Raw genomic sequence first — 25,817 nt, forward strand, 5'->3', positions numbered from 1 at the left:
ATTGATTTCTAAGGTGCTTTTAAAAATCTTTTTCCACAGATTCCCTCACTGGTTTAAGGATACGTATTATCTATTTGTTTGTTTGGTTTATTTCTATACCACCTTTTTCTTGGATTCAAGGCAGACTGAGCGAACAGTAGACAAGATTTATTTATTTATCTGGCCCATCTAGACAAATCTACTCTGGGTGGTAGAAGGATCCCATGTCTTTCAAAATGTTGTCGTCTAAGGGGCCTGTTGCCTTTCTTAAATAAGTCAGATACTATGCTGGCATGGGTAACTTTAGGACATACATAAGGAGAAAAGGAAAACTTTGAGAAGGTTTTTTTTTTAATGACAGAATTCAGTCCAACAACACACCAGCTGGTTGATTCTGGGGGTTGGGTTTTTTTTTAATTGCTAAGCTTCAGAGAAAAGCAAGTTTGAAATTAGCAAAAAAAAAAACCCAATAGCCACCAATTGCTAGAAAATATAGAGAGCACAATTTAAGACCTGATGCAACATGAAATTGGCAGATTGTAATATTTGTTTCCAGCTTCTGTCTGAATCAGAACCCTGGAAAGGGTACATTGAATCTCTGGAAACTCTCACCTTTATCTATTCCTTCTGCTCATTTTCTCTCTGTCTCTCCTAGGATGCATCCATTGCACACAGATTCCACATGATGAGAGAAAAACATCCTGAAAAGTTCAATAGCAGGTAAACATCTTTCCTAATTTCAGTGTCACTGTAATGCTAAGCGGAATGTATTCAGTGAATTTTGTCAGAGCTTGGAAGCAGTACTGTTAGGACTGACCTGTTGATCTTAAAGTGATAAGATTTTTAATTCATCAAATAATTCATTAATTAACTCATAAACCTCAAAGTAACATCTGGAGTTGTTAAAAATTACTGTAGTTAGTTAGCATAGTTAGAAATAGAGATAATGTTGGCATTTTAATAATAAACAACAAATCCTGAATTTATTTCTGCAAAATTTAAGAATTTCACAAACAAATTAATTTTTAACAAATTATTTTGAAGCTGTGGAACTCATGCAGGGAAAATCCATTTGCTTCTGTCCTCTGTTTAGTGGGGTGGTCATATTTCAAAGATCTGCATTTGTATTTTATTAGAATTTTGACATCTGGTAACTAGAGGTAGGTGTGTTTTTTTAAAAAAAACAACCCTCACACACTTTGAATTACAGAATTTTGAGTCCAGCAATTTGTTCTTGGTGCTACAACTGAGCAAAGATTACAGTTCTTTGACACACAAGTCTACTCTTGATTAGCAACCCCAACCTAACCCATCTTCATCTCTGCAATTTCATTTAGATTAGAGAAAGGCCTATAGTTTTGTTGCTGCTTCCACTAAATAACTGGAAATCAGAAATCCTTACTTTACTGATCTACTCCTGCACATTCATCCAGGTCTGCCTCTGGCCCACCCTGCTCTGATGTATTCCTTGGACTGTTTTTCCTGAGTTTGGGATGGGTAGTACTGAAACAGCTATATTTGCTTAGGATGGAGCTGCTAAGGTTAATGGGCCAGAACACTGTTTGATAGCTATTGCCATTTGGCTCTGGAGGTCTGTTATATGGATGCAGAAATAGGCGGCAGGACATACTGAACTTGAGGCCCTGTCCAAACATATTCCTTGGCATTACCTGCACTGGGGGATTACTTGACTATATCTGATTCTTGCAAGCCCAAGATATTGGGGACTCTACTAATGTGTGGCTCTGAGCTTTTAACTGCTATGGAGCAGAAATCGACAGGTGAAGCTTTACCAAGTGTGGAAATAGAAATGTCTCTCATATGATGCAGTGGTTAAATACAACCTACGTGTATTTTGTCTACTAACAATGGCCCCTCACGTATTTCCACAGTAGACAGAGGTGGGAGTGTAGCCACGCAGAAGCATCTGTATAGATATACACTTAGCCAACTAACCTATCCTAGCTGCAGGAACTAGGAGCTGGGCTCCTTTTTCCATTCAGATGAATTCCCATTTCAAGGCCACTCAGGACGTCTTTACACGTTGTTGATATTTATTCCTCTTAAAAGGGCAGAGGAACTAGAGACCAAATTGCTAACGTGCGCTGGATTATGGAGAAATCCAAAGATTTCCAGAAGAACATCTACTTCTGCTTCATTGACTACGCAAAAGCCTTTGACTGTGTGGACCACAACAAACTATGACAAGTTCTTAAAGAAATGGGAGTGCCTTATCTATCTCCTGAGAAATCTATATGTGGGACAGGAATCAGCAGTTAGAACTGGATATGGAACAACTGATTGGTTCAAAATTGGGAAAGGAGTACGACAAGGCTGTATATTGTCTCCCTGCCTATGTAACTTATATGCAGAATACATCATGCGAAAGGCTGGACTGGATGAATCCCAAGCCAGAATTAAGATTGCCGGAAGAAATATCAACAACCTCAGATATGCAGATGATACCACTCTAATGGTAGAAAGCGAGGAGGAATTAAAGAACCTCTTAACGAGGGTGAAAGAGGCGAGCACAAAAAATGGTCTGAAGCTCAAAATCAAAAAGCTAAGATCATGGCCACTGGACCCATCACCTCCTGGCAAATAGAAGGAGAGGTTATGTAGGCAGTGATAGATTTTACTTTCTTGGGCTCCATGATCACTGCAGATGGAGACAGCAGCCCTGAAAATAAAAGACACCTGCTTCTTGGGAGGAAAGCGATGACAAACCTAGACAGCATCTTAAAAAGCAGAGACCTCACCATGCCGACAAAGGTCCGCATAGTCAAAGCTATGGTTTTTCCAGTAGCAATGTGTGGAAGTGAGAGCTGGACCATGAAGAAGGCTGACCACCGAAGAATTGATGCTTTTGAATTGATATGCCAGAGGAGACTCTTGAGAGTCCCCTGGACTTCAAAGAGAACAAAAGAAGGAAAACAACCCTGAGTGCTGAGTGGAAGGAAAGATCCTGAAGCTGAGGCTGCAATACTATTGGCCATCTCATGAGAAGAGAAGACTCCCTGGAAAAGACCCTGATGTTGGGAAAGTGTGAAGGCAAGAGGAGAAAGGGACAACAGAGGACGAGATGGTTAGACACTGTCATCGAAACTACCAACATGAATTTGACCCAACTCTGGGAGGCAGTGGAAGACAGGAGGGCCTGGCATGCTCTGGTCCGTGGGGTCACAAAGAGTCGGATATGACTTAACGACTAAACAACAACCTCTTAAAAGGACTGCTCCTCTTAACTGATTTCAGGTGATATATACAGGTCAGGTTGCCGGCTGAATTTTCAGGAAAGTGCTGCCTTTCCCCAGGTCTCCAGACAAAGAGACAAACCTCAGAGCAAGCAGCACTGAAGGGGAAGCAATGTTGATCTTATTGTATGAGGTGAATTTACTTTCTCAGCAATGGCATCTGTTTTCATCCATTCCTAGCTAATATCAGGCCCACTGTCTCATCATAAAGGTATCTATACTCGTGGCATCTTGATGCGCCTCAGTGCCAAGCTGGCAGAAGAAGACTGGGGGCAGAAGTGAGCAAGACAAAGAGGAAAAACACCATCATTGTGACCCATGACCCCCCCCGCCCAAAGCACACATTATTTTGCAATTGTTACACAAGGGTCCACCATGAGGGCCATACCTCTTTGACATAACATGGACTCTGTGGTTTCACTAGAAGGCACCCTCATGTCTCAGACCGCATCTCTGAAATCTGAAGGAACAATAAGCCACTGACCTGATTATCTTTGTAATTCACTGTTCATATCTTTATAATTCACTGTTCATAAGGCCCATGTGTGAGCACTGCAGCTTTAGTAAGGAGATAGATATTTTTAGGTACATTAAAGAAATCTTGAAGAAGTTGTCCAGTTACTGTACTACGAAGTTACATTCAAAGAGTAATATCTGAAGAATTAGCAGCAGACTGGAATGCTACACTATGTGACAGGTTGCAGATGTCTGTTCTGTTGGAAAAGAATGAGAAATGGAATAAATTTGAGAAGTTGATTAGGCTGCATGAGTCAGGAATGGTTCATATCTAGGGCAGAGATGAATAAAGATCAGCACACTGAGATCACCAATCCAACTAAAATACAAAATCCATACAGATTTATGACCTGACTTCTACCACTACTTCAACTTCTTCTTTAGATCTTCATTCTAACCCAATGATGGTGAACCTTTTTGGGTCTGAGTGCCCAAACTGAAAAAAATTAAAATAAACCCAGCGGGCAAAAGGCGGTAGCAGAACTGGAAGTGGCGGCAGAAGGGGAAATCTCAGGCACGGAGGTGCCTTAAGACCCGACTCCATATCCGCCACCAGCACCGGCTACTTCAGATCCTGGCCCGCTGCCTGTCAAAGCACCAGCACCATGGCTGCAGCCACCTCCTGAGGTTTGGCTGCAGGGGAGGAGTAGCAATCTGGCAATTTATGGCTCGCGTGCCCACAGAGAGGGCTCTGCATGCCAGCTGTGGCACGCGTGCCATAGGTTCACCATCACTGTTCTAACCCATGTGTAATTGCAGATTCTTCCAGACAGAAAATTTTGCTTCACTTCACTTTCTGATACATGGTGTTCAAGGAATATACAGATTCCCAGTATTTGTATCTAAAATTCTCTTTAAAAATCCACTTCTCCTCTGTATGACAAGGTTCTCTTCGAGAAACCTCTAACAAATCTCTAAGAAATGTTTACAAAATTACTTCTCTGCTGGAGTTTTCAGATTAGGAAACTTCAAGTGGGAAGCACTGTAGCATTAAACTCAGCCCCTGTGCATGCAGTATTTAAAATAAATGATGCTTTCAGAAAGGACAAAATGTAGCAGAGAGTCAGGGAGGAAAACACTGTGCTAAGCAAGACAAGAGAGACATTGTATGAACGGCAGGGTAAATACTGATAACATCAGTACAGAACTCAATACTTTAAGAGAGACAAATGTTTTATCTAGAAGAGGTTTGAGTGGCACTTCCTTTTAATACCAAAAGTATAATAGAAAGAAACTCATTTCTCTCCATGTAGCAATTTACCATGTCAGATCCATGGACATGCAGTTCTGAAACAATGTGGGCTACACCATTTTGAGATCTATGCACTCTCAGCATGCTCCCCATTTTTTGCCATCTAACCCAAGGAAGACTTTTGGAGAACTCAAACACTTGCATATTTGTGAATTTACAGATGATCCTAGTAAAGGAATTGGCCGCCTATAGATTTTACTTTTCTTGCTATGGCTCCACAAAAGGGGGGGGGGAGTACAACACTATAATTTCTTTGGATTGGTCATTAAGATTCCAGGAACCTCACTGATGGATTAATTTCTCACTAGGCAAAATAATCCATGAATCTAAGTCAGAGGTCTTGGTTCATGCTTTGCTTGCTGTCATGCCTCCACAGACTACTTTGCCCTCAGACAGTTTCCTGGCCTTTTCTTGAAGCTTCAACCTTCCATAGAGAGCTACGCAATCTACTCACTGTTTACCTTGTTAAGCCTACCCACCTCTTACTTGCGGCCTATTCTGGTTAACCATGGATTTCCTCTTCAGCACCCTTAGCCATTCACATGTGGTCTACACAATTTTAGTCCAGAAGCAATTTGGGAATTTACACAGCAATTGAATAGGATGTTAGGATATTAAGTGTAGGCACATAAAAAAAAATCTAAGTCATGGTTTTTAAAATTGTGTTCTAGGGATTCTTTACAAGATTTTAAGAGTTCCTCAAAGAGAACGAGAAGGTACTTTGGTAACAAAGCCTGCTTTACATGCAGAGAATCCCATGCAGAACTTGGAAACACCCCTTTATTTTAGATTACAAATCCCAGAATCCTCAAGACCACATGGCCTCTTTTCCAAACTCTGATCTGGAGTAGCAGTTCTGGGAAAGGGAACCCTGCCCAACAAAATCAGGCAAAGTGGATCAGGCAAAGTGAATTGGAGAGTATGGCCAAATGCAGAGTCCTTTCATATGGCCTTCGTGGGATGATTAATAATGGTGGACAAGTTTCCTTAAAAGATAGATTGCTTGCTGCAAGCAGATCCTTCCTGCAATCTTCAACTTTGTCCTTTAGGAGAAGAGAAATGTATATGTACATTCATTTTACAGCCCCCTCCTTCAGTGTTTTGAACTCTATTACCTCTCTTGAGCCTAAGACATAGCACCAGTTGTCCATAAATCTTGTATGTTTCAAGTAAAGATGTACAAAAACATCCCAAAAAGGTCCATGCTGGAATGAAGGGCACACAGACTGAGGCAAAAAGACCCTGTGCCTTTTTTGTGATATTCCAACACAGTCCTTTTCCAGGTCTGTGATGGTATTTGTCCATTTCTGGTTCTCCATAAAAACCCATTCCAGCAAATGGCAAGGCCAGTTCATAGACTAAATGATGGAAACAGGAGAGGAGGTCACCCATGACAGATTTTTACCCTTTCTACTAGCAGCCAGAAGAATGGAGCCATTAATTTCATAAGACTCTCACTGAGAAGGGAGTGAGTGAAGGACTTTGAATTGGCAATGGGCATAGTTGTCTTTGGTTTCTTCTTAAAAGGGCAATCCAAGGAGCCATAGTCTCTGCCCCTCCCCTTTCTGGATTTCAAATCAGTGGTTCTGTAGCTGCAAGACTTTGATGAATTAATTGTGATTCTGCAGGAGAAAAGTCTGGGAAGTCTAATGTAAAGATAATACCCTTCTTCATCTTCTTGTCTCTTTCTGCACTTCTGCTCATCATGTATGAATGTCAGATTTAATACAAGGGATCCATGGATGTGTTTCTCTGACCCATTAATGCCCCTGGACTCTCTGCTCCTCCCTGTGGTAATCTCAGCAATGCAGAAATACACCCGATTCCAATCCTTTTTCCACATTTTATTAAAGACAGTGCACATCCCTAATTTCTAGAAATTGATTTGTTTACTAGGATGCAGATTGTGGCTTCATTTTTTCACAAAAAAACTGCTGCTCTGAGATTTCTCTCTTCACCGGAACTCCATGCAGACAACTTTCCTGATATGTAAGAGGGCTCTTAAGAAGGATCAGGGCACCTCACAACTAAAAAAAGATTATTCAGCTAAGAACTCATGACACTATCCCAGAAATGCACAATACCTCAAGCCTGCCTTATTTAGTTCTGGAGATGTTTTTTAGATAGATATATATAGCTACAGGTGGCCAGGATCAGAACAGCTGCTGTTTCTGTCTTTATAGTATTACACCAGTCTTTAAACCTTTGAAAGGTTTCTGGGGGTCTGAGTGAGAATTTTGGTACAAGGAATGGAGCAGACAAGTGAGGACACTTCCTGTGTAAACAGATCCTGTTCGGTTACTATGATCCTTGGGGCTGCAGTGAAGTCATCTTAGGCCAAGGAGATGCCATCAGAGGCATAGTTACAATAAGCAGGAAAGGACAGAAATATTGCTCTCCTAAACTAAGATTACTATTGCTCTTCTAATCTGGGTACAAGCATATTTCCCACCTAAATTGGGGTGAAGAGCTGTCTATTTTCTTGTCATTTATCTCTTAGCTGCACCTCTGAATTGGACAAGTTACCTTTTCTGGACTAGCTCTGCCACAATCTTCCAGCCAGCATGTTTGGCTATAAATCCAAAAGGGACCCTTTTTCCCAAGTCCCACACACACACACCTTCCTGCTGTTAGAAAACAATCTTAAATCCCCAACACTGAAGGCCGACCTGGCTTTAAGGGCTATTTCCAGATTCCTCATGTAACTGTGTGAGAAGTATCTTCATCTAAACATTTCTAGACTAGCAGCAACGGGGGTGAGGTAAGCTGCTTGACATAACCTTGAAGAAGGGATCAAAGAACAAGGATTTGATAAGGCAGGTGAAGGAAACATCCTTATAATATCAAGGATGAAAGATAGGTATAATCAAAGTCCACCTTCACAGGAAAGAGAGTGTCCATTTCTTGTGGACTCATCCAGGTCAGGTATTTGATAGTAGTGTGGCTATCATTTAAAAAGAGAGAGGACACAGATTCGCATGCAAATTTGTATAGCAGTTTCAGTGTAGAATTTGTTCATAGACATCATAATAATTGAAAGAAACCTGCAATGTTTCTCATCCTAGTGGGGGAGATGGTGACTTAGTGATTTGTCTACAAGCTCCTCCAGCTGTCTAGTGCTAATTCTTGATTGGCAACTTCAAGACCCTTGCTCTCTTTTCCTAGCTTTTTTCATCTTTAAATAGAGATAACCACAGATGGTTCCTATCCCAGGTAATAAAAGCACAAAAATAATAAAATAAACAATCAACAATATGTTGCCTGTATATGAGAACCAGAATCTGTTGCCTGAGGTGCCTTTTCTGTGGTAGAGGAGGGATGGACCTGAGCAACATTATCTTATGGAACTAGATTTGAGTATTACCTCTTACCATCTAACCCATTTGAAAGGTTCCTTTTCATTAGAATCTCCTTACTACAGATGAGAAATAGAAAAGGACTAGAACTCTGAGATCACATCATAGGCCTTACAGTTGTTAAGCCTGTGTGCCTGAGTTGCTTATCTATAGTTGAAGTCTGTTGGATTGCCATACGAACAGCAGTTTACAAGGGTTATCAGTAAAGTAAGCCGGAAGAAACACTCATTGTCTTGCTCCACTTCTCACTGAGAAGCTGCAGAGCACTGGTCAAGGGGTCAAAGACAATTTAGGCCAAGATGATCACAGCCCCTTGTACTCATACCCCTTGTTTTTCTACAAGCCCTCTCCAGAAATCTAGGTCCCTTCCCATATTTACAGGCATCCGTCTTGTGCAAGCAGATGCTGTAAGAAAGGGGATAGACAAGGATAAGGCAGGTTTGGTGTTGGGGGTAGATAAGGTGGACTGTAGGAACTACTGGTTAAAAGCTTCAGATTCTAAGAACCTGCAAAACTGCAAATGTGTTGCAAGGTGAAATAAAGAACAGGCTTCCAGAAGTGAACTCAAGATCTTGATCTTGAAAAAATCTCAGCTTCATTGGAAAAGAACAGATTTCTGAAGCATGTCACATGACTGTGGAGAAACACCTGAAAATACTTGGGTCATTCCTTCTAAAGGCTGGACATGGTAGCTTTTAATTATGAAGGGCTGAGAAAGAATGGCTATGCTGGTGGGGGGATTCTGGGAGCTATCATCCAAGAGAGCAATTTTTCCAGGCTCTGATAATATGCATAATTTACAATCAGACCAATACATTCTTCTGCTCTCTAGGAATTATCATCTGAAAACTAATCCTTCTGGGACCTGTAGGAAAAACAATTAATGTTTCCAAATGTGATCCTGCAGCAAAACTCCCAGGAATTCATCATTCCATCTTTCCCCTGGCACACAACTTCCAGACTTATTTTCCTATTTCTCCCTGGCCCAAACAGAAAACAATAGGATTCAACCATTACAAAATTTGCAAGGTTGTTTTTACTAAAAGATGGTCCCAAATGCCAAAACCTTGTACATATAATGCAAGGATATATAATTTCCTCATGCAATTTTGAACCTCTGACGACAACTCCAGCAAAGTCAAGAATAACAGGGTGAAAATAAATACTGCCTGACGTGTGCGTTTGCATTTAGTAAATCAACCTGTCTTCTCTGCCTTGTCTTTCTCCACTGAACGTAGGCGGGTTTCTCATCCATTCCATGCCTACTTACATTTTGCTGTTTCACTCTGATTTGCCTCTGGCATTATAGACAAAATGATTATTTGGGAATCTAAAGTGTAGGTACTAAGCTGGTTTCCCAACCTGCAGTCTTTAGATACTTTTAGGCCTTGCACCCACTAATTTCAGTGTTGGCATGGTCTCTCAGGACTTTGTCCTGGAATGAATTCTCCTGGGAAATAATAAAATGATATAAGATCCAGTTTTGTACACATTCATTTACAGGGGCAGTCCATGATCTTGGGGGGCTCATCCTGTAATAGATGAGTGAAGCTTCCCTCTCCATCCTTTGGACCACGAGCTACCAGTGTTTGTTTGTTCTACTCTTCCATTTAAAAATGCTTGTGACTGCTTACAACTACATAAATGTGCAATAACATCAAATTAAAACAAATGCAAAAAAAACAACACACAACCATGGTATGCAAAATGTAATTAGCTCTACACAGGGAACACTCCTGCATCGCAGTAGGTTGTTTAGCATTACTGAATTCCCTGGTTCAGACAAAAGTGAATTCTGTAGGGTTCATGTAAATGGTCACTTGTCATCTGTCCCCATTGTGTTATGAAACAACACAGGTTTGTGTTTTTTTCAGTGTATGGTGCTATTTACATACATTGGCTAAAATCCTGTTTCTACTCACTATAGTAGGCCTATTGAGTTAGTGGGGATTTAGGGACTCGACACCTCTGTAATGTCTATCAGTTGAAATGGGCCTACTCCAGTTGCAACTTTAGCATGGTAAGTTGCAGCTACAGTAAGCCTATTTGAATCAGTGAAACTTAGGGAAAAAATTGGCTCACTAAATTTCCACTGATGCAACAAGCCTACTCTAATGCAACTTAATACGCTAAGCAACAGGATTTTACCATTGAAACAGACTTCTAATATACAGTATATTACAGAAGTGAGTACATCCCCTCACATTTCATAAATATTTTAGTTTATCTTTTCATGTGATAACACTGAAGAAATGACGCTTGGCTACAGTGTAAAGCAGTGGGTATACAGCTTGTATAACAGTGTAAATGTGCTGTTCCTTCAAAATAACACAACACGCAGCCATTAATGTCTGAACTGCTGGCAACAAAAGTGAGTACGCCCCTAAGTGACAATGTCCAAATTGGGCACAAAGTGTCAATATTTTGTGTGGCCACCATTATTTTCCAGCACTGCCTTAACCCTGTTGGGCATATAGTTCACCAGAGCTTCACAGGTTGCCACTGGAATCCTCTTCCACTCCTCCATGACAACATCACAGAGCTGGCGGATGTTAGAGACCTTGTGCACCTCCACCTTCTGTTTCAGGATGCCCCACATGCTCAATAGGGTTTAGGTCTGGAGACATGCTTGACCAGTCCATCACCTTTACCCTCAGCTTCTTTAGCAAGGCAGTGGTCGTTTTGGAGGTGTGTTTGGGGTCATTATCATGTTGGAATACTGCCCTGCGGCCCAGTCTCCAAAGGGAGGGGATCATGCTCTGCTTCAGTAGGTCACAGTACATGTTGGCATTCATGGTTCCCTCAATGAACTGTAGCTCCCCAGTGCCAGCACCACTCATGCAGCCCCAGACCATGACACTCCCACCACCATGCTTGACTGTAGGCGCGACACACTTGTTTTTGTACTCCTCACCTGGTTGCCACCACACATGCTTGACACCATCTGAACTGAATATGTTTATCTTGGTCTCACCGGACCACAGGACATGGTTCCAGAAATCCATGTCCTTAGTCTGCTTGTCTGCAGCAAACTGTATGCAGGCTTTCTTGTGCATCGTCTTTAGAAGAGGCTTCCTTCTGGGACGACAGCCCTGGAGACCAATTTGATGCAGTGTGTGGTGTATGGTCTGAGCACTGACAGGCTGACCTGACACCCCACCCCTTCAACCTCTGCAGCAATGCTGGCAGCACTCATACATCTATTTCCCAAAGACAACCTCTGGATATAACACTGAGCACAGGCACTCAACTTCTTTGGTCGACCATGGTGAGGCCTGTTCTGAGTAGAACCTGTCCTGTTAAACCGCTGTATGGTCTTGGCCACCGTGCTGCAGCTCAGTTTCAGGGTTTTGGCAATCTTCTTATAGCCTAGGCCATCTTTACGTAGAGCAACAATTCATTTTTTTCAGATCCTCAGATAGTTCATTACCATGAGGTGCCATGTGGAACTTCCAGTGACCAGTCTGAGAGAGTGAGAGCGATAACACCTGCTCCCCCTTCACACCTGAGACCTGTGACACTAACAGGTCTCATGTTGCCAGGGAGGGAAAACAGCTATTTGGGCCCAATTTGGACATTGTCACTTAGGGGTGCACTCACTTTTGTTGCCAGTGGTTTCCAGGGGTGTCCAACCTTTCACCTTCCCTGGGCCACATTAGAAGATGAAAATTTGGTTTGGGCCGCACATACATTTGGTTTGGGCCGCATGGGGGGGGCAGCCCTAGCCTCCTCCGCAGCCCTGCTCCAAGCGCGCTTACCGGCAGCTGCGATCTCAGACAGCAGAGGCTGCCAGCTTCGATTCCGGCGGCTTTATGGGGCCGGGAGGGGGTCCACCTATTGACGGGGACGGCGCAATGCAGTCACACAGCCCCCCTGTCCCCTTCCCTCCCACTCCTTCCTTCCCTCTCTCCCCCTCTACTGTTGTGACATGCCCTGGCCACATTCCGGCCGCAAGCACCAGCAGTGTAACTTGAAACTTTGGAATTTCTTTAAAAATAAAAATTTGCACTGGGCCGCATTATGAGCTGACCTGGGCCGCATGCGGCCCTCGGGCCGCAGGTTGGACAAGCCTGGTTTAGACACTAGTGGCTATGTGTTGCGTTATTTTGAAGGAACAACACATTTACACTGTTATAAAGGTTCCCCTTGATAAATGTCCAGTCGTGTCCAACTCTAGGGGGCGGTGCTCATTCCCGTTTTCAAGCCGTACAGCCAACGTTTGTCCATAGACAGTTCCCATGGTCACGTGGTCAGCACGACTAGACACAGAACGCCATTACCTTCCCACTGAGGTGGTACCTATTTATCTACTTGCATTTTTGCATGCTTTCGAATTGCTAGGTTGGCAGGAGCTGGGAGAAGTGGCGGGAGCTCACTCTCTCCCGTGGATTCAGTCTTACAGTTATACAAGCTGTATACTCACTGCTTTACATTGTAACCAAGTGTCATTTCTTCAATGTTATCACATGAAAAGATATACTAAAATATTTATAAAATGTGAGGGGGTGTACTCACTTCTGTGATATACTGTAATTTCCCAATATTTCCCATTAACTGCCTAACTGGCCTCCAAGTCCCAGACTTCCTAGGAGTAATAGGGTTTTCTTTGCTTGTGTGTGGTTCGTTGTTGTTTGCAATAATCATCTTGTAGTTTAATGTGATAGTGGAATCATCTCTGTAATACACAGAAGAATAGGTACAACATATGGTCTGATTATAATTAATCAATTACATGGTGCATATATTACCACTGATGTCATGGTTCACAGCAATATTGCTGAACTAGTTCTAAATAACATGAGAAAAGATGTTCCTCATAATTCAAAATGCTGATGTCCTAATCAATCCGTTCTTTCCATATTATTGGCTTGTTCTCCGTGTACAGTAAAATATTATATCAAACAAAAGAAAATATTTTGGAACATACCCTTTGCACTGTTGCTTTATCCCTCTTACGAAATATTCCATACAAAATTGGCAGCAACGTTCAGAATTTTAACCGTATCATCAAGTTGCAAAATAGTCTGAGATTTTATTCTGGAAATTTGGCACTGTCTATCTGCAAGTGGTCAGTATCAAATCAGTATGACTTTGAAAGAACTTGTGTTACTCATTATTTTTCAGCAGCTTATTTATCATTATTATTGCTATGCATGTGCAAATAATTTATTGCATTATGCATTACTGATGTGTTGCTTTACTGTATAATTACTATAGTAATAGGTCAGATAAGCACAAGGGAACTTTTTTACCTTTTACCCCCCCAAAAAATTATTTATGTTGACATTACCCCCCTTGGCTCTTGCCATCTATGGCCGACTCCCGCCCCGCCTCTGCGCTCACCCAGAACCTGTGGCCACCATCCGGGCAGCCAGTCTGGAACTGCCACACCACTGGGAAAGCATGTCCTTGGCAAGGTGAGGTGGGCACCGCAGGTCCACTGGTCATGAGCTCAGGTGAGGCAGGAAGGAGAGCCCCGGCCTGGGCTCGGCTGGGCAAAGATTCCAGCTGGCCTGGTACGCCGCCCTCCCCCCCACTTTGGAGGCAAGGAGGACAGGTGGGTGCCCTGTGCAGTTCCTCGCCAGGGCTCACTCTCCCCGTGACGGAATCCCCGCCTACACACAGCATCGTTGGAAATAAAATGCCTGGGGGTAAAATGCCTGCCGCGACCATCCTCATTACCCCCAGAATTTTCATTTTTACGCTACTTGGGGCAATTTACCCCTGTTCCCTGACCACTGCTCTAGTAGCCAATGCTAATGCTGTCCATTTTTGTATACTTAGTGATGATAAAACAATGACATAAAACCTAGAAAATTCTATCAACATGCCTATAAATGCTATTTTGAAGTAACTTTTAAAAGTAACTAGGTGTGACTCATTCTACTTAAAAATTAATTATGCTAGCATTAGTTGCATTGCTTGTTGCCAAAGGTTATTAGTATAGTAATTATACTACTTTTAAAATTTAATTATATTATTAAATAAAATTTTAAAATAAAATAAAAATAAAATAAAGGTAATTATATTACTTTTATCTATTTCCAGGCTCTGATCAGAATTCCACTAGGTGAGAAAGTGATGCAGAGAGAAGGTGTAGGAGAGAGACAGAGAGAGAGAGATTTAACTAATTTTGGCCCTGGACATCATTGGCTTCCATCTCACCCACTGTCAGAACGTTAGAATAGATTCCTGTCCCAACCCAAAGGAGTGTTGCCTTCAGCAGAAAAAAAAAGGTTGCCAATCCCTCTTCAAAATGTTATGCACATTTAGTTAAAGTTGTTCAGGACTTTTGTGAGATTGACTGCTATGTTTTTGGCAAATACACAGATATACATATGCACACACATGCACACACACCCACACCCACACACAAAATGACACATCTGAATCTTCCTTTGTGGTTTTTGTAGATCAGCCCAAAGGAGAAATTTAGCATAATTGCTTCCAGCCTGGCAGCTGGCTCCAGCTAGCTTTGAGGGGCAACCCTGAGTAGCTTAGGCAAGATTAGCCTGTCTCTCTCAGGGGCTTCCTGTTTATTAGTCTTTAGCATGGATAGTTGTACAGTTACTAACAATTTGCTGTATTCTGTCTGGATGGTCATCCCTTGAGTTTGTGCTTCTATTTGAGGAACCTTGATTTTTTTTTCCAGCACTGGATGTCAAACTGTACTTTTGTACCTAGGAAAAATGTGACTTTCCGTATTGATTATATATTTATTGTGGTGGTTGTAGCATTTCTCAGCTTTTCGTCCTGTGTCTCCTTTTGATAAACAAAACACCTTACATACCCCTTCAAACCTTCCTCCCACAAATTTGAAAGTTGAAGTATCACAATTTAGAACAAGTCAAAACACTGCTGAATTTCGAAAATGGGCATTGGGTAGTTTTTTGACATAAGGATAATTGAAGATGGGGGGAGGGGCTCTAAGGCCACGAGAACAGGCACTATCCAAACATAATGAACTCTAGAGCATAATTCAAATAAAGGAAAAGATAGGTAATAGGTACACTATTATGTGCCCCCAGATGCAGTTCAACAATAAAATACATATTGGGTAAGCAATAGAAAGAGTCAGTTTTCCTGTTTTGCCAAATAAGGTATGAGATTATAATATAGAATATGTTTTTTCAAACAACACCTTCTCTGAAATTCTGATATGCCCTGCTGGGGAGCAGAGGCACAGTCCACTTGTTGAGAATCACTGATCTAGAAAAGTTGATGGGTTGTTTTTTTATTTTTTATTTTTATTTAACACCACCTTTCAGTTTAACACCAGATACTACAAAGTAAGTACAATGATAGAACAATAGATAACCTCCTGAAAAAATATGCAAGATAAATGCCTAGTGAATAAGGCACCCCTGGGAAGCTTTTGCAGCCCCAAGCCCTCTGTGACTCTCATCTCCATCTTTTTATCCAAAAAAGGTTTACAGTGGTGCTTCGCAAGACGATTTTAATTCATTCCACGAAAATCATTGACTTGTGAAAAAATCATCTTGTGAGGTTCCCTATGCATCGGTCTCAAAAAAAAAGTCTTGCAAATCATCATTCTCAAAAAAAAAAGGTCTTGCGAAGCACAGTCATAGAAAAAACATCTTGCGAGGCACCATAGTGATCGCAAAAAAATCGTCTTGCTGGTTTTTCATCCCATGAGGCAATCGTCTAGCAAGGCACCTCTGTATTACCATTCCCAAAGTGGTAGTTTTCAGCTGAGAGTTTTGGGTGCATCTCTCAAGATCTCCACCTCACTAAACCCCAAGAACAGATAGCAGAAAAGCCCACACGGACACTTCCTATCTGTCTGTCTATTTAATGGGTTTTTCCTGCCATTTCGGATTCCAGTGTGGCTGGAAGCTGGGTCTAGCTCTAGGGGCCAAACATTTGGCCCCAAAACCCACTGACATCATCCACCATTATTTTACAGGGGAGGGCATTCCATAGTTCCTATCACATTGTCCCTTGTATTCAAGTCATTTGTAATTAATTTTTCCCCTTTAATTTTTGGAGGGTTGAGATATGCTTCCCCACTTATTTTAATATATGCAAGTTATAATGTAATCTCCCTCCTTTTAAAAAAGTTGTGAACACCATCAACTTTTCTCTTTCTATAGCAATCCTTCCCCTTCTCATCACAGAAAAGTCACTCCTCTTTTGCTTTCTTTACTGTATTTTTGAAGGCTATTCACAAAGAGTGTAGTTTTTTTTTTAAAGGAAGCCAATTGCAATGTGGAAGTGTGGCATCACTAGCCTGCATCTCTTACAGGTGCAGTGAACAGACCACATGACTGTCTCTAAGTTGAGATTTGTAGAGCTATTGTGGAAGTGCTGGCATTTTGGAGTATGCATATATTGATTGTCTGGATAAATCCTCTTGAGTTCTCATTTTCATGGAACCTGTGTACGCAAAATGTCTCAACCTATGTATACAAAATGATCTCTTCTCATCTCCTGTATTACACTGAACTGGCCTACACCCAACCACCCCCCAAAATGCTGGTAACAACAAACAATTATGCCATACAAAGGAGGAGGAATGTGGTCTTTTCTGTTTTTTCTCATTGGTATTGTACTTATCCCTGAATGTTAGAGTTGCAAATGTTTTCTGTGACTACTAATTAGAGACACTTTTGTGTGTATTGTCTCTATAAAGTCCACTCTCCCCCTCTTTTTTTGTTCTCTGTGTCAGAATGAAGAACAAGCTGTGGTATTTTGAATTTGGCACAACAGAAACCTTTGCTGCCACCTGCAAGAAGCTTCATGACTATGTAGAGATTGAGGTGAGTTGCCCAGAATCTTTCCCCTGTTGCAAATGCTGGAGGCTCAGGCTCATGACTACCCAGGTTATAACAATTAATTCATAAAATCATGACATTAGAAAGGATCTCAAGTTTTGGCTTAGTGCAAGATCCATAACTACAGCACCCCTAACATCACAGTCTGCTTCCTATTTAAATTCCTATTAAAAATTCCAATAAAAGAGGGTCTCCTTGCACAGTTTGTTTCACTGCTGAACATCAGAGAACAGTAGGACAGTTATTTCAATGTTTAATTGAAATCAACTTTCATGCTCTTTCCACTCATTGGTTCTGGTATCAGCAGAGAAAAGGTCTGCTCTATTTTCAGCACGATAACCCTTCAGAGATTTGAAGTCCACTTATTATGGTGCCCTTTACTTTCTCTTTTCCACGCTAAATTTAATCAGATCCTTCAACTATTCCTCTTTTGACAGGACCCCTATTCAAGTATGCAATAAAAGAGCCAATCTTAACCTCACAAGCAAGGGAAGCTAATCCTGCCACCTCCTTTCCTAATGCTCTGGTGTGAAGAGTTGACTATGAAAAGAAAAGCAGTCTCCATCCTTGGTAGTTTTTCTTGTGATCAGAAAACGGAAAAATTAGCACTATCCCAGCATTCATTAAAAGGATTAATCTTAAATTCTTAACCCTGAGTGAAGGAAGCAGGCTAGCTCGCCCACTCCATTCAAGTATGTGAAAACATAAATCTGAAGAGTAGTCTTAGATATGGAACATCTCCAGACAATCAGGGCATGAACTGAACCATGAACCATAAAAAAACATGAACTGGACTGGTTTGTGGTTTGGTTGTGGTTTGGTTTGGAGATCCCATTTTGCCAAAACGAAATGAAGTGCCTAACTTCTTTTCCCTCAGCGCTTCATTTTGCTTTGGCAAAACTGGATGTCCATTCCTCATCCTCCCCTGCCTCCATCACCTCCCTACCTTGTCTTGAAGCCATCGCTGCCATCCTGACAGGCAGCAGTCCCAGCTTCCATGCAAGGAGCCAGGCCTGCTGTCTGTGTGCCTGCACCCACCACTCAGCTACAGGCAGGCACATGTGCACAGGCAGCAGGCCCAGCTTCAAGGAGCCAGGCCTGCTGTTTCTGTCACCTGAGTGGTGGGTGGGTGGGTGGGTGGGTGCATGCACACAGACAGGAGGCCCTGTGGCAACTGCCCTCTACAACATGAACCCAAAAAACAAACTATGAATCAGTTCATTTTGGGGGGTGCTGTGGTAGTTTGTGGTTCATGGGACAACAAAAATTGTTAATAGCAATTACATACATACATACATACATACATACATACATACATACATACATACATACATACATACATACATACATACATACATACATACATACATACATACATACATACATACATACATACATACATACATACATACATATGTGGACGTGGATGTTTTGCCGCCAACTATGAGAGGGAAGACGGTGGGCAGAGCTAAGAAAAGTTACTCTGAAGGCGAAAATTCCTGAATCTTCCAACCACCTGGACCACTAGCTGGGGAATTCTGGTTGTCATTCCTCAGAACCTGTTTTTTCCAAGTTTTAGGGGCAGATGCATTTTGACTCACTTCTATACTGTGCCATAGACTAGCTGGGAGTCAGAAGAAAGCTTCTTTTGCCTGAAGAGACACTGCCAAAGGGCTACTCTCTTTTCCTCTTGAGGTTTATGATTTCCATAGCCTTCATGAAAACAATCGTCATCTCATTGCTAATTAGAGCTGGCACATGCTGCTCTGGCCTGCAATTACAAATACAAGCAAGCTTTCAGATTAAAATACATTCAAATGTATTCTAGCTAACAATACACTGCCTGTTGCTCTTCTCATTGTTTGCATGTAAACAGATGCTTTCTTTGCCACAAAGAGCTGGAAGCTCCAGCCAGTCCTTCAGTGACATCGCGGTCCTCCCCCACGCCCTAGCCCAGGACAACCTTTGGGCACAAGGGGAGGTTGGTTTACAGTAGAGAAAGCTCTGGTTTGCATACAGATACCGAAGGCATCACTTCAGTGAGAGGAAAAACAACCGTACACAGAGAGAGTCATTTTAAAAGTTTATACACATCTTTAATGGATTCCCTTTAAGCTTGCTTGTTGGCCCTGGCATCTGAGTGCTTGTCATCTTGAAAGCCAGTTTTAGAACAGAATTAGGCCACTTCCTCTCACAGCTGTACTTCAGAGCTTGACTGGTACCGCCATCTTTGGGCTGCATGAAAATAGCCTTTAATCACAGAAAGGAGTATGCCTTGGTGGTGGTGGTGAAGAGCACCGTCATTTGACAGGGGCATGGGTGGGACTTCCTGCTTTAAAAGAGCGTGTCCCAGGACCCTGGACCCTTTTCCCTAGGAAGCTGGGCTGAGGGCGAAGGCCAGGTCTGTTTGCATGGATGCCTTGCTGAGTTTTTTTTCCCTGGGCTTTCTTTTTGTCTCCTGACCACATAGCCTAGGGGTGGGACTTCCTGCTTTAAAAGAGCGTGTCCCAGGACCCTGGACCCTTTCCCCTAGGAAGCTGGGCTGAGGGCGAAGGCCAGGTCTGTTTGCGCGCACACAAACACACCACCACCTCCAACCACCACCACCACCACTACTACTACTACTACTACTACTACTACTACTACTACTACTACTACTACTGGGGCTTTTGTAGGGTGCAGTATTTTCAATAAAATACCTTCATTCTCCATCAGTAAATAATAAATGACCACTTCATGGCAGTCTACAGAAATTGTGCATTGAATGTTTTGCCCTCTGCATTGTTGCACTTTGCAACAATGAGAAAAGTACAACAAGAGATTACCCCCTGGTCAAATATAACCCATTTGAAACTGATGGAGAGCAGAACTTGAAAACATTGGTTTTCGGGACTTACAGCTCCCAGAATCCTCTAGCCAACTGGATTAAAAAATGTTCCCTCTCCATGTGGGTGAGAAGGAAAGTCTCCAGCCCCTGGCCCTATCTGAAGTTTCCAGCTTCTAAGCCAAATTAGACCCAAAAGGCCTCCCCATCCAGTTCACTGAGATCCTCGATCCAACTTCATCCTTAAACAGAGCTCAGAATTTTGGACCACAACTCTTAGAATGCTGTAGCTCGCTTGAGAATTCTAAGATTGGGCATAATCTGTACGTGTTCTGATTCTGTGCCCTTAACTGATGCCTCTGACAGTGCCCCCTGAAGATGATCCAGAGCCATGTCAAATGCATCCATAGGCTACTACTTCTTGTCCATTTTGATATTCCTGACCTTTTGTTCTAGCAATAGTTCACTATTCCTTTCTATTTATTGCACTCTGTTAGAGTTTCTGAAACCCATGTACATATGCACATATGCACACACTCAAACCAAAAAAATAAATTCCTCTATTTCCCTAAGGATTTCTATGTTCCATTTCTGTTTTCCATTAAAATCTAGAAAGAGGCATTCTGGGTTTCGTTTGCTGTTTAAGTGAACACTACTATTACCTCCTACATCCTGCATGCGCAGTAAAGCTGTAAAATAAAGTCAGTGTAAAATGGCTTTGCCTTTTATTTGTTTTTCTAGGCATCAGCGGCTGAGATTGTATTAAGTTTGTAAATCACTACCATTCTTGGATCTCTCTCATCTGTGCTCAAGCCAGACAAGCTTACCCTTGTTTTGTATGCATACACGTGCTCCTTTCTAATCTGGGATATGTTGGTCTGGATCCAATTTCTAGTTCTAGCTTCATTGCACAATGAAGCACTGAGATTTACATACATGTTGACTTACTGCTCACAACTGATTCAGTGAGTCTAATCTGGTTTGGACAGTCAGTCTGATTTTGTACATAGCCATTTCATGTTAATTTGAAGCCCCAAATTATTCTGAAGCCTTACAAGGAAGGAATGCAAATCTTAGTCTTAGACCTGCCCCTTGACGCTAGTGAGAGAAATACAGTACCACATTAGACTGCAAGCAAGGAAAAGCAAATATTCTGTGGTAGCAAAAACACCTACATACAAAAATGATACATGAAAGCAAAGTGTGCTACATATATCACCCCATAGCACTCAAAACACTTCCTGGGTGGTTTATAATTTAATTATGCAAGCTACATATTGCCCCCTCCCATGAGCTGGGTACGCAATTTACCGACCTCAGAAGGATGGAAAGATGAGTCAACCTCAAGCCAGCTACTTGAGCAGAGGCTTCACTGCAGTACCTCAGTTTAGCCACTGTGTCACATTAGGGTTCTAGCCTGACCTTTACTCATGCTAGTTTTGTGTGAGTAACAATTTCTTCAAGCAAGCAAGTGTTCCATAATGTGTTCTCTGCAGTCTGAAACAGTATTGTCCAGGAGAGGTTTTACTGTTTTGCATGTAGCTAGCATTAGGCCTCAAGAATTTACAAAGAAAATGGACAAAAAGTGCCATCATTTTTATATATATCTAGGGGCCAGTTTTGTAAATGATCCTCCAAACATCTCAGTGGCCAAGCTTGGCGTTTGTTTGTTTGTTTGTTTGTATGTTTGTTTGTATGTTTGTTTGTTTGTTTGTTTGTTTGATTGATTGATTGATTGTTTGATTGTTTGTTTGTTTGATTGATTGGTTTGTTTCCTTTCTCTCCGTAGGGAACCCAGGGCAACTCACAATACAGTGGACCCTCGACTTATGGAATTAATCCGTATTGGAACGGTGGCCACAGGTCTAAAAGTCCATAGGCCGAGGGTCTGTTTCCCATAGGAATGCATTGAAAACCCTGTGATCTGTAACCCGCCCAAGAAAAAAATGCCCCACACATGCAAAAAAATGAAAATAAATTGACCTTTCCTGTCCGAAGCCTTCTGGTGGTCCCCCACCGCTGCCATCGCTGCTGCCCAAGGCCTCCGAGGGCTTCTCCACCACTGCCAGAGGCCTCTCAGAGGTCCCCCGCCCCAGAGTGGACTGGGCCTACCAGGGGAGGGCTTCCCCCAGTAGGCCTGGTCTACTCCCCGGAAAAGCTTGGTAGACCTCCGAAGCACGATTTGCAGCAGGGGGGACCTCCGAGATGCCTCCCATGGTGGCGGAGAAGCCCTGAAAGGCATCCGGAGGCACAAATTTGGCGCTTTCCACACCTCTCCCTTCTGGTCCGTATGTCGATTCTCCAGCCGCAAGTCAAAGAGAAATTTTGTGGCCGGAGAAGTCCGCAGGTCAAAATGTTCATAAGCGGAGCCCTGCGTAAGTCGAGGGTCCACTGAAATTTAACCTACACAGTACTCATAGGTTTAAAATACTGTACAAACACAATATTAAAAACAATTAAACATTAGTCAATTCTAAAACCAAGATTAAAAGCAACTTTAATTTTTTAAAAAACATTAAAATCTCTAAATGTAACCTATATACAACATTCCCTCGACCCCCAATTATTTCTGAAAAGCCTGCCTGAATGGGAAGATCTCTGCCTGACAATGGAAGGGCAAAGAGGGAGAGGCCAGCATGGTTTCTACAGGCAGTGCATTAAGAAAGCCTGGGAGCAACCACTGAGAAGGCCATCTCTCATGTCCTCACCAAATGACCTTGGGAAAGTGGTTGAACCAAGAGAAGGGTCTCCCCAGAAGATCTTAAAAGCTGAGAAAGTTCATAGGATCCATCAAATAGCCTGGACCCAAACTGCATAGGGCTTTATAGGTAATAACCAGCACTTTGAATTGGGCCAGAAATTTCCAAGCATCCTTCTCTAACAGTCTTTAAAATGACTGGGAAATCATCAGATATCTGTCATTTACCTAAAATATATAATTTACTGCCTGGAGTACTGGATTTGATATTTGGTCCTGGATAGAAATCAAGGCTTCCAAAATGACTGGACAATTTGAATAGTCCCTGAATTCAATTTCTAGCATTTCCTGAAACTCATAAAATTAGTCTAAACAAAGCCTGAGCAGAAATCCTTAGGGAACACTGTCAGACCAGTTCATTGGGGTTGTCTGTAAGTAGGTAAAGAAAGTTCAAGCTATGCATTTAAGGTAATAAATTAACCTTTAGAATAGGAAAGCAATAAATGAGGTCTTGAAAAAGTATTCCAGACACCATAAAGGAAGATATTCAGTAGCAGTTCAATGTAAAGAAACTATACTAGTTGCCAATTCTAGGTGGGGTGAGGTATGCAGGATTTTTCCTCCTAGTTCTTAGAATTGGTACCTTTGATTCTACTTTTGGATTGCTTCTCTGACCTACTCAGTCAGCCAGCCAGCCAGCTAGCCTAGGAAAAATACAAAGCTGTCTTTCAACTGGCTAGTGTCTTTGAAGATTCTGTTTCCCACTGTACAGCAAGTCAGACTTTTCCTCTCAATATGTTGAATTACAATTGCCATCATCCACATCATGGATATGCTGGCTGGGAGCAGTAGGAGTTGTAAACCAGCACATTTGCAGGCCACCAGGCTTGGGAAGGCTATGATAAGAATTCATCCCTGAGAAATTGGAGTTGGATGTGGAATGGATAAACAGCATGTGGAATGGTTGTTGTAGGTTTTTCGGGCTGTTTGGCCATGTTCTGGAAGTTTTTCTTGCTAACATTTTTTCAGTCTCTGTGGCAGGCATCTTCAGAGGACAGGAGTTAGAACTCTGTCTGTGTTCTGGTGTAGTATGGAGAAACGTTAAGAAGAAGAACCTATAACACGGCCAAACAGCCCAAAAAACCTACAACAACCATTGGTTCCCAGCCGTGAAAGCCTTCGAGAATAGTATGTGGAATGTTTGGGAGCATGTGCCTAGTGGCGTTCCTTCACACAAGTAGTTGTGTCCATTCTCTCTACCTATAGGAGTTATCAAGAAGAGCTTCCACATTCTTTGTTAGGGACTTCTAAATACTCAGAGCTTGGAAATATTACTTCTGTTAACTGTGTCCCGAAATCAACTAGCCAATGTGGCCTCTAGTTATCTGTGCAGTTATGCAACCTCTAATCCAAAAAGTAACTTTTTTGAGCTTGGTTAACACTAGTCCCTTGCAGAATTCAGTTCCAGAGTAGCAAAAGTGTGCCAATGCAGAGAAGACGATTGATTATGTAGAAGAATTCAACTTACAGCAACACACCCTTATCTCACACACAAAGTGACTGGATGCTGGGTGAAACTATTGGTCCTGGTTTCCCAGCTTTGGATCATTTTGCAAGTATGTTCAGGAGATGGCAATCTCCAGACTACAAAGTGTTAATGTGGCTGCATTTTGAGCTGGAAGTAACAATTTGCCCTCCTTCTAGCCCCAAGCATCTGTCAGAAGCACAGAGAAATGGCAGTTTTGTTTTGGAAACTGGCATCAGTTACGGTATAGCTCCTGGAAATAAAGTTGGTTTTTTTCCTCCCAGCTGCAAATGTCTACTTCCAATCTCCCTGCCAACAGCCTGTCAGCTGCCCCTTCTCAAAGAGGCCATTGTACCACACTGGCACAAAGACAGAGCAGGGTTAAAGAGGGAAACACATTCGCTGTTGCCCATTGGATGTTTATTCCTAGGCTGTGTGGATCTATGGCATCTATATCACACAATGCAGCCTGCCAGACCTTTGCTTATCCAACCAAGACGAAGGTTTGAGGATGATGTGCCCATGGAAAACAACGGAACTGACAACATTTGGCCTGTTGGCAATCGTCTCACCTTCTGGCCTGCAGAAGTACCCACATTGCTTTTGCTATCTGCTCTGTATTTAAGGGGGGAGGGGGAATCCCTCCCAAATGTAGGTTTCTGCAGATGTGTTGCTAAATACAACTTTAGAAATGACCAGAGTTGGTTGAACACCACTACAGAAAAATCTCTTGAGAACTACAAGCAAAACCCTGCTTAAGCCTCCCGACACTGGAGAGGAAGACATCTCTCAGCTGGTGCGGTCAAATGCCCAGGAGTGATGAATGATGGGCCCTGCAGGCCAACATCTGCTAGGCCAAAACTTACTCATCCCTACTCTACGAGCCCCAAGAACAGGCATCTGAAAAACCTGTACAAAGGACATCTACAAAACAAAAAAGTTTGGTTTTATACCACTTTCTCATAATTCGTTGCAAAGAATCCTGCAAAGAATAATATAATTTAGGAGCTGAGAGAAAGACTACTCTCTGCTCAAACTGTAATTCCCATAATTCCTTGGGAGAAAAAGGCCACTAAATGGATTCAAGCAGGCTTGGAAAATGTCCTACAAACCTGAGTCCAAAACCTGAAAAGCTCCATTTCCATATATTACCTAGTCTCACTAGTGGTGCTGAATTCCAAAGGGAAATAGTTTTAGCAGACATCAAAAAAGTTTAATTTTACAACCACATCTTCCAGAATTTCCCAGCAGCCATGGTAGCTGTGAGGTTCAGGGAGTAATACTCCCCAAAATATGCGGTCAAACATATATAGAGACTATAAGCTCTCTCTCAAAAAAAGATAAAAATGCAGTCAACATAAATAATTAACGATTTTGCTTCAGACACACCACTTCCCATTTTAAAATATTCCTTCTAGTGCAAGAAGGTAAGGTGACTATGTTTTAAAGACTGAAAAATCAACCTAGATCTGCATGTACCATGCAGTGATCGCCATATAGGAGGCCATCCTTCCTTAGTAGAGCTTCGAAGAGGCCTGCAGCATCTTAAAAGCTAACATGTTTTACTTAGTGTAAGCTTTTGTAGATTGTAATAGACCACTTCATCAAATTCATGGCA

At 42.1% G+C, this 25,817-nt stretch overlaps 1 protein-coding gene across 8 annotated transcripts in view; it reads left to right on the forward strand.

Annotated features, from left to right (window-relative positions):
• The window catches only part of DGKG (diacylglycerol kinase gamma), a 203,679-nt gene that overhangs the window by 151,595 nt on the left and 26,267 nt on the right, over positions 1-25,817 (forward strand). For all 8 annotated transcript variants that reach the window (XM_078389296.1, XM_020787345.3, XM_078389298.1 and 5 more), the window contains 2 exons: positions 635-699; positions 17,047-17,137. In XM_078389296.1, the coding sequence (XP_078245422.1) occupies positions 635-699; positions 17,047-17,137 (156 nt within the window). The remainder of the gene's footprint in view (positions 1-634; positions 700-17,046; positions 17,138-25,817) is intronic.

The sequence above is a fragment of the Pogona vitticeps genome, chromosome 3 (assembly GCF_051106095.1).
Source record: "Pogona vitticeps strain Pit_001003342236 chromosome 3, PviZW2.1, whole genome shotgun sequence".
Taxonomy (NCBI): Eukaryota; Metazoa; Chordata; class Lepidosauria; order Squamata; family Agamidae; genus Pogona; species Pogona vitticeps.